General features: G+C 35.7%; 1 protein-coding gene across 1 annotated transcript in view; it reads right to left on the reverse strand.

Moving 5' to 3' along the window:
- Positions 1 to 1,273: 1,273 nt before the first annotated feature.
- The window catches only part of 7B2 (Secretogranin_V domain-containing protein 7B2), a 114,505-nt gene continuing 101,485 nt past the window's right edge, over positions 1,274 to 14,293 (reverse strand). Inside the window, exon 7 of the mRNA XM_067153483.2 lies at positions 1,274 to 1,552. Coding sequence (XP_067009584.1) covers positions 1,481 to 1,552 — 72 coding nt within the window. The 3' untranslated portion in view covers positions 1,274 to 1,480. The remainder of the gene's footprint in view (positions 1,553 to 14,293) is intronic.

Genomic DNA, 14,293 nt, shown 5'->3' on the forward strand with positions numbered 1-14,293 from the left:
ATGCAATGGTACCAGCCTAAAAACTGTTAGTTCACGGAAAGTTAATGAAAGGCTGTCCAGAAGTGGTGCGCCACAGAGGTTGGTGGACCAATTTAAATACTTCACTGGAAAACCTCTTCAAATCTCCCTCAGACTTGTAGAAAATCAGCTCAAATTGAGAACTATAGTTCACGCTTGAAAATTAAGTCATAGGATCATGACTTCTCAGTAATGGGAAAATAGAGTTAGAAGAACATGACAAAACTCAGAAGGTGAATGAATCTTTGAGTGTATGTATATCTATATGGAAATGTTGCCCTAAAACAATGTTTATACAAGGGTGCATCAAATATAAGCCAGAATTTAAAATTGGCAGTTGTGGTAGCGAACTGAAATGGGTGGGGCTTTGAGAGGATTTTGGTGGGGATGTCTGGAGTATCTTGATGTATCATACACTGCAGAGCGACCACTCACTTCAGTACGTTATGAGCTAGGAAGAGGTACACATGTCCGTTGCACAGCGTATCATCATCAAGTTTCTGGCGAAAGAAGGGACCGAAGCACCACACAGAGCTACAAAGCTGTTTCATATCAAGCAGTACAGGTCTACAGAGGCCCATTGTTTAAAACCTGCTGATCCAGCCACAAGAGTGAATTGTTGTGAGTTGTATCTTGCAACATTGAATGATCGTTTATTCGACCAACAGCTTGTGTTCTTTATGAATGAGGCCTGGTTTCATCGGTCGTGTGAATAGTCACAACTCTTGTATTGGTATAAAGAAAATCCTAATGGTGTTTATGAAGTCCCTTATTATGAAGGATGACACTTCCAGCATCTTTTATAACATAAGATTGTATACACACTTAAAGCAGGATGACCGAGCTCGATAGCTGCAGTCGCTTAAGTGCGGCCAGTATCCAGTATTCGGGAGATAGTAGGTTCGAAGCCCTGAAAATGGTTTTCCGTGGTTTCCCATTTTCACACCAAGCAAATGCTGGGGCTGTACCTTAATTAAGGCCACGGTCGCTTCCTTCCCACTCCTAGCCCTTCCCTGTCCCATCATCGCCATAAGACCTATATGTGTCGGTGCGACGTAAAGCAACTAGCAAAAGAAAAAAAAATAATAATAAAATAAAGCAGGATGGCCGCATGTGACAGGGCTGAGACAGCTGCCATAGTCCAGAGTAAAAACACCGTATGTTCGGTCAGGGTTTACTAGAGAGACCCTGTATTCTGTAGGGGTGACATTTACAAGAATATCGAGAATCGAGATGATTTAACAACAAGACAATATTGAAGGAATAGATAATAAAGATTTATTTCAATGTTTATAGGTACATTTATGGGCTGCCATGCTGCTTTTACTTTAGAGTAATCAAAATAGATTACAACATTTATAAATATCTTAGACACTTAACTAACAATAAAATAGTTTTGAACATTTAACACTTATAATAATAGACATTCAAATAATAGAGTGATGATAATCATAATAGACGTTTAATATAAGACTTTGATTCCCTTCTTAGCTGCCACTGGGAGTTTCTCACCACGCAGAAAGGGATTGCCATCCTGTAACACACAAAGAAGAACAATTCATTAGAATATGCATAGATTTCATAAAAAATAATGTCACAAGTGTTTAGAAAGGAAATGGGCAAAAGCTTGCAATATCATAAGTATAATTTTTGGGTTGACATGAAAAATGTCCATGTATATTAAATGTCTGTTCATGTTCCGTGCTTGAAAACAGACTCTATTTAATTCTTCAATGTTTTAATGCACCATGTTTTGAAATTTCTGCCAGTTTAGCACAAGTAAAATCAGAATCTTCAACTGCATATAAGTTTTTAAATACTGTACTTGGTAAGTTATAAGGACACTTTCTAAACAGTCTGGAAGAAAAAACACACAATCCAAAACAAACCCTCATGGCACTACAGCCGTGAACTGCTCAGCTGGAAGATCTGCAGATTATGAGGTGACATGTAGTCAGCTTGACAAATCCTCTCTACCATTATCCTTGGCTTTCTAGACCAAGGCAGCTACCTCACTGTCAGATGGCTTGTAACCGCAATGGCTTGATTACACAAATAAAATAATAATACATAATGAAATTTTAAACACAGTAAAAGAAAACTTAAGGTTCAACAAAACATTGCTGCACAAAACATAAACAAACAGGTTAGGAAACATGACAACTACAGAAAGGATGTGGAAAGCGGCATGGAACCCTGAGAGGTAATGGAACATAACCTTTTGCAAAGAAAGAAAACATAGAAAGTGATTGCCCTTGGATTACACACATTTATTTTAAGAAAAAGGGAACAAATTAAAACTCATAACAGAAAGGAACCAATCAAAAACTCAAAACAGAAAGATCTTTACAAGGATATTTAGGATTTAGCCACACCTGCAGACATGTAGAGTTTGTTAAAAGAAATTTAATCACAGAATTTGAATTGAAGGAAAATTATCCAATGATACGTGATGAAATGAGGGCTAATCCCAATCTACACAAAAGTAGGAATAAGACCAAGCACAGAGGTACAGAAAACTTGCATCACTACCTAACACACTTCAGGTAAAGCATAGATATTCAGTACTTATGTAAGGTGACACAGAAACATGGGGAGGTGAACCTGAGGGATAAAGTTACAAAGTTAAGAAAAAGGGTATTTGCCTCCGAAACAAAAGGTACAATATTTTAGCTGAAAAGCTAAGTCATTTCGACAAATTTAGCGGTAAACGTGAATCTCGAGGATAAACTCCTGTGCAAGAAAAAGAAATTACCAAATGAAGTTGAAAACCGAAATAAATGTAGAAACAGTGCTTACCTTGACACCGGGTTTCCCACGAGGGGACCAAGAGAAGAGCACATCCGCTCACTAAGATGGTCAGATGATCAAAGACACAGATCCTACCTCACTCCCACAGAAGGAGCAGGGTAAGATCCAGAAACAGGAAATTGTGCAACCACCAAAGAGAACCAATCAGAAAACAAACTTCACCCTCGACTTTCACATTCACCAATTACATAAACTCTTATTTTCTCCTATCAAAAGTCTCTTCGTTCTTGTTGACAAATGTTTGAGAAGTCTTTGTTTACACAACAGGAAAAGTTCTTCCAGAACTGAATGTGTAGGTACACGCCATTTCACAACTTTTGACAACAACAAAAAAAAGGTATTAAAATTCACGGATAAATTATAATTTTGACACAACACATAAAAAGATCTTCTAAAACAGAATTCTTCCAAGTCCAAAGGTCCAGACAAAATAAAATCTTATGCAACAAAAAGAAATTTTTAAACAATAAATTAAGAAATTTCAATCAATTCCCACTGCTGTTTTAATACTACCACAAGCTCTTCAACTGTAATCACGTACGCTGAGTGGACCTTGAAGCAGTCCTCAGATCCAGTTAAAAATCACTGACATTGCCAAGAATCAAATCTGGGGCCTCCAGGTGAGAAGCAGGCAAGTCACCCCTAGCCCTCAGCATAAAATTGAGTGAACTGACTGCATGGTTTGGGTCACATAGCTGTGAGCTTGCATTCAGGAGATGGTGAGTTCGAACCCCACTGATGACAGTCCTGAAGAGGGTTTTCCATGGTTTCCCACTTTCACACCAGGCAAATGCTGGCACTGTATCTTAATTAAAGCTACAGCCACTACTGTGTACCTTCACAATCCTATCCCTTTCCCGTCCTTGCATTAACAGAAACCTCCGATGTGTTGGTGCGATGTTAAACCTCTAACAACAACAACAACAAAAAGGAAAGAAAAGACAAAGGAAAAAGGAACAAAATAAAGAATGAATAAGAAGAATGCACATGATGTAGATGAGGATAAAGCACAAATGAGGGTAGTCAAGTTTCCCAATTTTAATGAGTGGAAACAAATGAACAGAGCTCTCTGTAACTTATCTTATGTGTGCACTAGTTTGTTGTAGGCCAACCAATAGATGGGGGTATGGGTGTACAAGTCAATGAAACAGAACATTGGCACTCTGACAGTATTGCTAAATGGCAAAGGTACTGAACAGGAGACCACAGGGAAGGTGTGCATAATAATACAACAACAACAACAAACAACTAAAGATAATAGGCAACTTGATGTCTTTGGAGTGTACAGACAGGGAAAGAGTAGCGCAGACGCTGATTCAGAATTATTTTGTAAGATAATCAGCTATGTGGGAAATGATAAGGAAAGGAACGTGATTGTAGCGGGTGATCTCAATTTACCAAATGTCAATTGGGAAGGTAATGCGAACGACAGGAAGCATGACCAACAAATGGCAAATAAGTTAATATGGGAAGGGCATCTGATTCAGAAAGTGATGGAACCAACTAGAGGGAAGAATATCCTGGATGTGGTGCTGGTAAAACCTGATGAGCTCTATAGAGAAACTGAAGTAATAGATGGTATTAGTGATCAAGAAGCTGTTTTTGTGGTAGTTAAAAATAAATGTAAAGGAAAGGAAGATATTAAAATTAGGACTATTAGGCAATACCATATGGCTGATAAAACAGGCTGATAAAACAACAGTAAATAAAAATGTAAATAGACTCTGGGATGCGTTTAAAGCAATTGGTGAGGAATGTGAAAATAGGTTTGTACTTTTAAAGGTGGTAAGGAATGGTAAAGATCCACTATATAATAATAATTTCGTGTGGCTCTTTCTAGCCGGGTGCAGCCCTTGCAAGGCAGACCCTCCGATGAGGGTGGGCGGCATCTGCTATGTGTAGGTAACTGCGTGTTATTGTGGTGGAGGATAGTGTTATGTGTGTTGTGTGAGTTGCAGGGATGTTGGGGACAGTACAAACACCCAGCCCCTGGGCCATTGGAATTAACCAATGAAGGTTAAAATCCACGACCCGGCCGGGAATCGAACCCAGGACCCTCTGAACCGAAGGCCAGTACGCTGACCATTCAGCCAACGAGTCGGACATCCACTATATTATAATAGAGAAGTAAAGAGACTAAGAAGGAGGTGCAGGTTGGAAAGAAATAAGAGTTAGAAATGGCTGTGGAAGGAAGGAGAAATTGAAGGAACTTACTAGGAAATTGAATCTAGCAAAGAAGTCAGCTAAGGATAATATGATGGCAAACATAATTGGTGGCCACACAAATGTTAGTGAAAAATGGAAGAGTATGTATAGGTACTTTAAGGCAGAAATAGTTTCCAAGAAGGATATTCCAGGAATCATTAATGAACAAGGGGAATGTGTAAGCGAGGATCTTCAAAAGGCAGAAGTATTCAGTCAGCAGTATGTAAAGATTGCTGGTTACAAGGATAATGTCAAGATAAAGGAGGTGACTATTACAAAAGAAGTATTAAAATTTACCTATGACAACAATGACATTTACAGTAAGATACAAAAGTTGAAAACTAGAAAGGCAGCTGGAATTGATAAGGTTTTGGGGGATATACTAAAGACAATGGGTTGAGATATAGTACCATATCTGAAGTACGGTACTTATTTGATTATTGTTTGCATAAAGGAGCTATACCAAATGACTGGAGAGTTGCTATAGTAGCCCCTGTGTATAAAGGCAAGGGTGATAGATATAAAGCTGAAAATTACAGGCCAGTCAGTTTGACATGCATTGCATGTAAGTTTTGGGAAAGTATTCTTTCTGATTATATAAGACATGTTTGCAAATTTAATAACTGGTTTGATAAAAGGCAGTTTGGGTTTAGGAAAGGTTATTCCACTGAAGCTCAACTTGTAGGATTCCAGCAAGATATAGCAGATATTCTGGATTCAGGAGGTCAAATGGACTGTTTTGCAATTGACCTATCTAAAGCATTTGATAGGGTAGATCATGGGAGACTGCTGACAAAAATGAGTGCAATTGGACTTGACAAAAGAGTGACTGAATGGGTGGCTATGTTTCTAGAAAATAGAACTCCGAGTATTAGAGTAGGCGAAGCTTTATCTGCCCCTGTAATAATTAAGAGGGGAATTCCTCAAGGCAGTATTATTGGACCTTTATGTTTTCTTCTATATATCAATGATATGTGTAAAGAAGTGGGATCAGAGATAAGACTTTTTGCAAATGATGTTAATCTGTACAGAGTAATAAATAAGTTACAAGTTTGTGATCAACTGCAAAATTACCTCGATAATGTTGTGAGATGGACAGTAGGCAACGGTATGATGATAAACGGGGTTAAAAGTCAGGTTGTGAGTTTCACAAATAGGAAAAGTCCTATCAGTTTTAATTACTGTGTTGATGGGGTGAAAGTTCCCTTTGGGGATCATTGTAAATACTTAGGTCTTAATATAAGTAAAGATCTTCATTGGGGTAATCACATAAATATGATTCTAAATAAAGGGTACAGATCTTTGCACATAGTTATGAGGGTATTTAGGGGTTGTAGTAAGGATGTAAAGGAGAGGGCATATAAGTTTCTGGTAAGACCCCAACTAGAGTATGGTTCCAGTTTATGGGACCCTCACCAGGATTACTTGATTCAAGAACTGGAAAAAAATCCAAAGAAAAAGCAGCTTGATTTGTTCTGGGTGATTTCCGACAAAAGAGTAGTGTTACAAAAATATTGCAAAGTTTGGGCTGGGAAGACTGGGGAGAAAGGAGACGAGCTGCTTGACTAAATGGTATGTCTCAGTCGGTCGGTTGATAATCATGACCCTTTAGGGTGGTTGCCCAGGTGGCAGATTCACTATCAATTGTTTACCTAATATTTACATTTATTTATATTTATTTACCTAGCTTTTTTCTTAAATATTTTCAACAAACTTGGAAATGTATTGAACATTGCCCTTGATAATTTATTCCAATCCCTTACTTCTCATCCTATAAATGAATATTTGCCCCAATCTGTGCTCTTGAATTCCAACTTTATTTTCATATTTTGAAAAGCTCCACTCAAGCCACTCAAGCTTTTTCTTCTACTTATGTTATTCCACACCAACTGATCTGTTTTCTGTGGAATGAAAGCTCAAAACCTGTCATTGTCACCAAACGATTGTGTCTGTATATGAAGATAAAATTATCTATCCGACAAGTGCATAAATGGTGCCTTTTACTTTCTGATAGTCAAATGACTGTGAAAGACGAGCAGCAGAACAGTCATCCATAAACCTCAGCTGCATTTATTAATACTATTTATGAAGTAGTGTGGAGAACAGATGTGTGACACTTGGTCAGCTGGAGGTACAAAACAAGCAAAAAGTCCATCTCTATACAGGCCATGAAGGCCCTAGGAGGAGGGAAAGTAAAGGCTTTTGTAACCTCTCCACTGAATGGCTAGTTCTATGCTCGACTACCTTTGCTCCCAGGAATTAACCTGAAACAGACTGAGTGAACCTTAGGGCCATGTGCCACCCCAGGAGTGGAAATCTTTTTTCTTAAATTTTTTGATTTCCCATTTGAATTGGCCAGAACTGAAAAGCATTGACTCAAAATAGTACAGTTTTTTAAACATTCAATATTCTGTTGTATTAAACTAAGAGTCTTCAAACAGCATAAGAAAGAATTAAATCAGCCTTCTCTTTATGCTAGTAACCACTGCTACGTGTAGAACGATCAGAGGAGGAAAGCTTTAAGTCCCTGACTTGCTGCCTTTCAGCATTGTATTTCTTACTTAATGTTTGCCTTAGGAGCCATAAATTTTATAGATGTTTACAAGAAATGAAAACTTTACACCAAGATTATGAGAACATGGTTACCATAACATTTAGTTTTATGCAAAATCTGCCTTTGCCCAGCATTCCAGTGCAGGAAATATTTTACCCGCTTCAGTTGTGGGTTAACGTATTTAACGTACATGATCTGAAAACTGGACACACTGTAATATATCTTTATCATGAGTGCAACAGAGAAAAAGGATGCTAATGAGGTGTGGTCCTTTTTAAACCACTACGTAAATTTGCTATTTTCCACAAAGTGTGAAACATCTTAACTTATTTTCAGAAGGATTCCCTGTCCAAAATGAAAACCACACCATGGTCAGAATGTGTATGAGTTTGACTGACAATGGCAGTTTCATGTTAAAAATTAAATAATTGAAAAGGAGGTTCAACCTATTCAATACTTAAAAGAAAGAAATGCAGTAATTACATTCTTATTTAAATGGGACCGGTTTCGACCTTAGTCCAGGTCATCATCAGCCGTAAAAACATGTACAATGTTTATGAATATTGGAGGTCAGTTTTAAACTCTGATAGGCACAAAGACACGACACCACATTCTGTCATGCACAAAGTCACAACACTATCAAGTAATATACGAAGATCAAGAATAAATTGAAGTCGCAGACGAATAGATTTGTAGTAGAAAGCCGCCAGCTCCTGGTGATCAGCGTGGCACATTCAAGGTCATGCGCTGCGGTCGAACGCCAAAGTAGAGTGGAGAATGTTTTGAAGGACCAGAATTTGTCACGGTTGCGGGAAGTTAAGTACGTATATAAAAATATACGACGCAAATCAGTATAATTGAATGAGTACTTGTACTCCTGCTAAGTTCTTGGAAAACAGTTGACTTGAAAAAACAATTGTAGAGAGAAGGAAAAAATGTAGTAAAAAGCGCAATATCGGAAAACAAATGAAAACTTATATGCACAGTGCGCTATTTTTTAAAATGAAAAATTTTTAGGTTATGATTGAAGTAGTCGAAGTTGGCGCAAGACAAGAGTTAAAATTTGAAATAGGAGAACCGAAATGAAGGTCGTGGTTTTTTTTTTTTTTTTTTTTTTTTAGAGAAGGAAGAATAAATTAAACGAGGAAGAGAGATAGTGAAATAAGAGAAAGAATAAAAGAAATTGAAGTTAGATGGTAATGAGGAAGGATAAGATAGGGAAATGAAGGAGGGGTAGTTTAGGGTGGGTTAGGAGGGTGGGTTATTGGAGGTAGAAAATGTGGGTGGGAACTATGTAAGGCATGGAAAATAGAATTGGGGTTTTGGAATTTGGAATTTTTGAGAAGATGAATTAGGAAGTCAAAAAGGATATTGGGTTTTTCAGAAATGTCGTTTAAATTGAAATTAGGGTTGAAGTACTGGTCAAGGTGGATAAAGCAATTTTCAGTAATGTTTAAGAGGGGGGTCAATACTGGTGAAACTATGCTTGGAGTCTTGTATGTGCTGTCCTATGGCAGAGAATCTGTTGTATTTAATGGCGTTGACATGTTCAGAGTACCTGATATTGAAGTTGCGGCCAGTTTGTCCGACGTAGGAGGAATTGCAGTTGTTGCATTTAAATCTGTATACACCAGATTTAGAAAAAGCATTAGACTTATTTAGAGATTTAGAGTTGTGTAAGATATCAAGACTTCTGTTGTTAGTTCTAAAAGAAATTTTCATATTATGTTTTTTAAAAATATTAGTTATTTTATAAGCATCCTGAGTGAAAGTGAAGGTGGAAAAAGCAGTTGGTTTTATTGTGTCTTTAGATAAAGTGGTTTTTGGACGGTGTTTGAATTTGTTGATGATGCGGTTAATGAAGGAGTTGTTAAAGCCATTAAATTTAGCAATGTTGCGGATGGTGTTTAATTCATTATTTAAATCTTTTTTGGACATAGGGGTGTTGAAGGCACGAAAAATTAAGCTGTTATAAGTAGCACGTTTATGAGCTTGGGGGTGCGAAGAATCTTGTCTTATTGTAGTTGCTGTTTGGGTTGGTTTTCTGAAAATTTTGTAAGATAAAGAAGAAGGATGTCTAGTAATAGTTAGGTCTAGAAAATTAAGAGTTTGGTTGTGTTCTGATTCGAGTGTGAATTTAATGTTAGAGTCTAAGTTGTTGAGATGAAGAAGTGTAGAGGCTGCGTTGGTTGATTCCTCATTTAATATTACTAATGTGTCATCGACATATCTCGCCCAAAAGAGGATGTTGGAGAAATTATTATTATTATTAATTCTTGTGTTTTCTAAGAAGTCGAGGTAAATTTCAGCAAGAATGCCAGAAGCAGGTAAGCCCATAGCCAAGCCATCTTGTTGATAAATGGTGTTGTCAAAGGTAAAATAATTATTGTTGAGAACTAATTTTAAAATAGACATGAAGTCTTGAATTTCAAGTTTACTTAGGTTACTGAATTTGTTTAGGTTGTTGTTTATAATGGGGAATAATTTTGGAATTGGAATACTAGGGTACATGTTGACAATGTCAAAAGAATGGAGAGAAAAATTTGGTTGGATTTCAAAATTCTTTAATTTGTTGATTAGATCAGAAGTGTTTTTGATAGATTTGTTGGATAAAAATCGATAATTTTTTAGTAAAAATGTTTGGATGAATTTAGAAGTGTTGTATAGGGGACTGGGTCTGTAATTGATAATTGGACGGATAGGAATGTTAGTTTTGTGAATTTTAGGGAGGGCTTTGGCAGTGGGTAGTCCAGGGTTCATGTTTATTAGTTTAGTTTTTTCTTGGTCTGTGAGGAGAAAGGAAGTGTTTTTTAAAGTATGTTTGAGTAGGCGTTGGATTTTTGTGGTTGGGTCTTTTTTTATTATAGAAGAAGAAGGGTCACTGAAAAATTTTTCGGTTTTATCTAAGTAGTCAGTTTTATCCATTATGACAGTAGCGTTGCCTTTATCAGATTTGGTGATAATGAGATTATTGTCATTGATTTTCTTTTTAAGATCTGAAATGGTTTTATTATCTTTAATTAAATTATTATTATTATTATTATTATTATTATTATTATTATTATTATTATTATTATTATTAAGAGGAGTGTTTTTGTTATTGTTAATGAAGATTTTTTTCAAGTTTCCTTTTTACTTCATATCTGATTTCATCTTGTTCATCTGTTGGCATTTTGTTAATGACTATTTCAGATTCAATAATTAAATTGGTGGCTACATTGAAAGTGTTGAGATTGGGCCAATTGTGTTTGAAGCCCTTCGAAAGAATTGAGTTTTCATCATCACTCAGAGTTGTTTTAGATAGATTTACGATGGGAGGATGGAATTGTTCAATAGTTTTGGAGGGTGTGTTATGGTTCTTAAACTGGAATTTATGTGAAGAAGAGTTGTTCTTAAGAATTTTGAGTTTTTTCTCTAGGGTTTGTTGTTTGATTGACAGTACATGAAATAATTTATAGTCTATTTGAGTTAGGAAGAGGTTCCATTGTGCACTCGGGAGAAGATTAGCAATTTCTAGATGTGTTTCGTATAATCTGTTGTTTAAAAATGATTTTTTCTTGTATAAGAAACGAATTTTGTTTTTTAACCAAATTTTGTTGGTTATTTTTTGGGTTTTTAACATGTGAGGAGAAGAAATGTTTTTTCTGGTACAACTTTGAAGAAATTTGGGGGTAAGATTGTAGGATATGCATTGTTTCAGGAAGTCGATGTCTTTTCCTAATTTAGCGATCTTATACGAAACACATCTAGAAATTGCTAATCTTCTCCTGAGTGCACAATGGAACCTCTTCCTAACTCAAGTACACAATAAATTATTTCATGTACTGTCAATCAAACAACAAACCCTAGAGAAAAAACTCAAAATTCTTAAGAACAACTCTTCTTCACATAAATTCCAGTTTAAGAACCGTAACACACCCTCCAAAACTATTGAACAATTCCATCCTCCCATCGTAAATCTATCTAAAACAACTCTGAGTGATGATGAAAACTCAATTCTTTCGAAGGGCTTCAAACACAATTGGCCCAATCTCAACACTTTCAATGTAGCCACCAATTTAATTATTGAATCTGAAATAGCCATTAACAAAATGCCAACAGATGAACAAGATGAAATCAGATATGAAGTAAAAAGGAAACTTGAAAAAATCTTCATTAATAATAACAAAAACACTCCTCTTATTAATAATAATAATAATAATAATAATAATAATAATAATAATAATAATAATAATAATAATAATAATAATAATAATAATAATAATAATAATAATATTAATTTAATTAAAGATAATAAAACCATTTCAGATCTTAAAAAGAAAATCAATGACAATAATCTCACTATCACCAAATCTGATAAAGGCAACACTACTGTCATAATGGATAAAACTGACTACTTAGATAAAACCGAAAACTTTTTCAGTGACCCTTCTTCTTCTATAATAAAAAAAGACCCAACCACAAAAATCCAACGCCTACTCAAACATACTTTAAAAAACACTTCCTTTCTCCTCACAGACCAAGAAAAAACTAAACTAATAAACATGAACCCTGGACTACCCACTGCCAAAGCCCTCTCTAAAATTCACAAAACTAACATTCCTATCCGTCCAATTATCAATTACAGACCCAGTCCCCTATACAACACTTCTAAATTCATCCAAACATTTTTACTAAAAAATTATCGATTTTTATCCAACAAATCTATCAAAAACACTTCTGATCTAATCAACAAATTAAAGAATTTTGAAATCCAACCAAATTTTTCTCTCCATTCTTTTGACATTGTCAACATGTACCCTAGTATTCCAATTCCAAAATTATTCCCCATTATAAACAACAACCTAAACAAATTCAGTAACCTAAGTAAACTTGAAATTCAAGACTTCATGTCTATTTTAAAATTAGTTCTCAACAATAATTATTTTACCTTTGACAACACCATTTATCAACAAGATGGCTTGGCTATGGGCTTACCTGCTTCTGGCATTCTTGCTGAAATTTACCTCGACTTCTTAGAAAACACAAGAATTAATAATAATAATAATTTCTCCAACATCCTCTTTTGGGCGAGATATGTCGATGACACATTAGTAATATTAAATGAGGAATCAACCAACGCAGCCTCTACACTTCTTCATCTCAACAACTTAGACTCTAACATTAAATTCACCCTCGAATCAAAACACAACCAAACTCTTAATTTTCTAGACCTAACTATTACTAGACATCCTTCTTCTTTATCTTACAACATTTTCAGAAAACCAACCCAAACAGCAACGACAATAAGACAAGATTCTTCGCACCCCCAAGCTCATAAACGTGCTACTTATAACAGCTTAATTTTTCGTGCCTTCAACACCCCTATGTCCAAAAAAGATTTAAATAATGAATTAAACACCATCCGCAACATTGCTAAATTTAATGGCTTTAACAACTCCTTCATTAACCGCATCATCAACAAATTCAAACACCGTCCAAAAACCACTTTATCTAAAGACACAATAAAACCAACTGCTTTTTTCCACCTTCACTTTCACTCAGGATGCTTATAAAATAACTAATATTTTTTAAAAACATAATATGAAAATTTCTTTTAGAACTAACAACAGAAGTCTTGATATCTTACACAACTCTAAATCTCTAAATAAGTCTAATGCTTTTTCTAAATCTGGTGTATACAGATTTAAATGCAACAACTGCAATTCCTCCTACGTCGGACAAACTGGCCGCAACTTCAATATCAGGTACTCTGAACATGTCAACGCCATTAAATACAACAGATTCTCTGCCATAGGACAGCACATACAAGACTCCAAGCATAGTTTCACCAGTATTGACAATGACATAAATATACTTAAAATCATTAACAAAGGCCCCCTCTTAAACATTACTGAAAATTGCTTTATCCACCTTGACCAGTACTTCAACCCTAATTTCAATTTAAATGACATTTCTGAAAAACCCAATATCCTTTTTGACTTCCTAATTCATCTTCTCAAAAATTCCAAATTCCAAAACCCCAATTCTATTTTCCATGCCTTACATAGTTCCCACCCACATTTTCTACCTCCAATAACCCACCCTCCTAACCCACCCTAAACTATCCCTCCTTCATTTCCCTATCTTATCCTTCCTCATTACCATCTAACTTCAATTTATTTTATTCTTTCTCTTATTTCACTATCTCTCTTCCTTGTTTAATTTATTCTTCCTTCTCTATTTTTTAAAAAAAAAAACACGACCTTCATTTCGGTTCTCCTATTTCAAATTTTAACTCTTGTCTTGCGCCAACGTCGACTACTTCAATCATAACCTAAAAATTTTTCATTTTAAAAAAATAGCGCACTGTGCATATAAGTTTTCATTTGTTTTCTGACATTGCGCTCATTACTACATTTTTTTCTTCTCTCTACAATTGTTTTTTCAAGTCAACTGTTTTCCAAGAACTTAGCAGGAGTACAAGTACTCATTCAATTATACTGATTTGCGTCGTATATTTTTATATACGTACTTAACTTCCCGCAACCGTGACAAATTCTGGTCCTTCAAAACATTCTCCACTCTACTTTGGCGTTCGACTGCAGCGCATGACCTTGAATGTGCCGCGCTGATCACCAGGAGCTGGCGGCTTTCTACTACAAATCTATTCGTCTGCGACTTCAATTTATTCTTGATCTTCGTATATTAGTTGATAGTGTTGTG

The sequence above is a fragment of the Anabrus simplex genome, chromosome 9 (assembly GCF_040414725.1).
Source record: "Anabrus simplex isolate iqAnaSimp1 chromosome 9, ASM4041472v1, whole genome shotgun sequence".
NCBI lineage: Eukaryota > Metazoa > Arthropoda > Insecta > Orthoptera > Tettigoniidae > Anabrus > Anabrus simplex.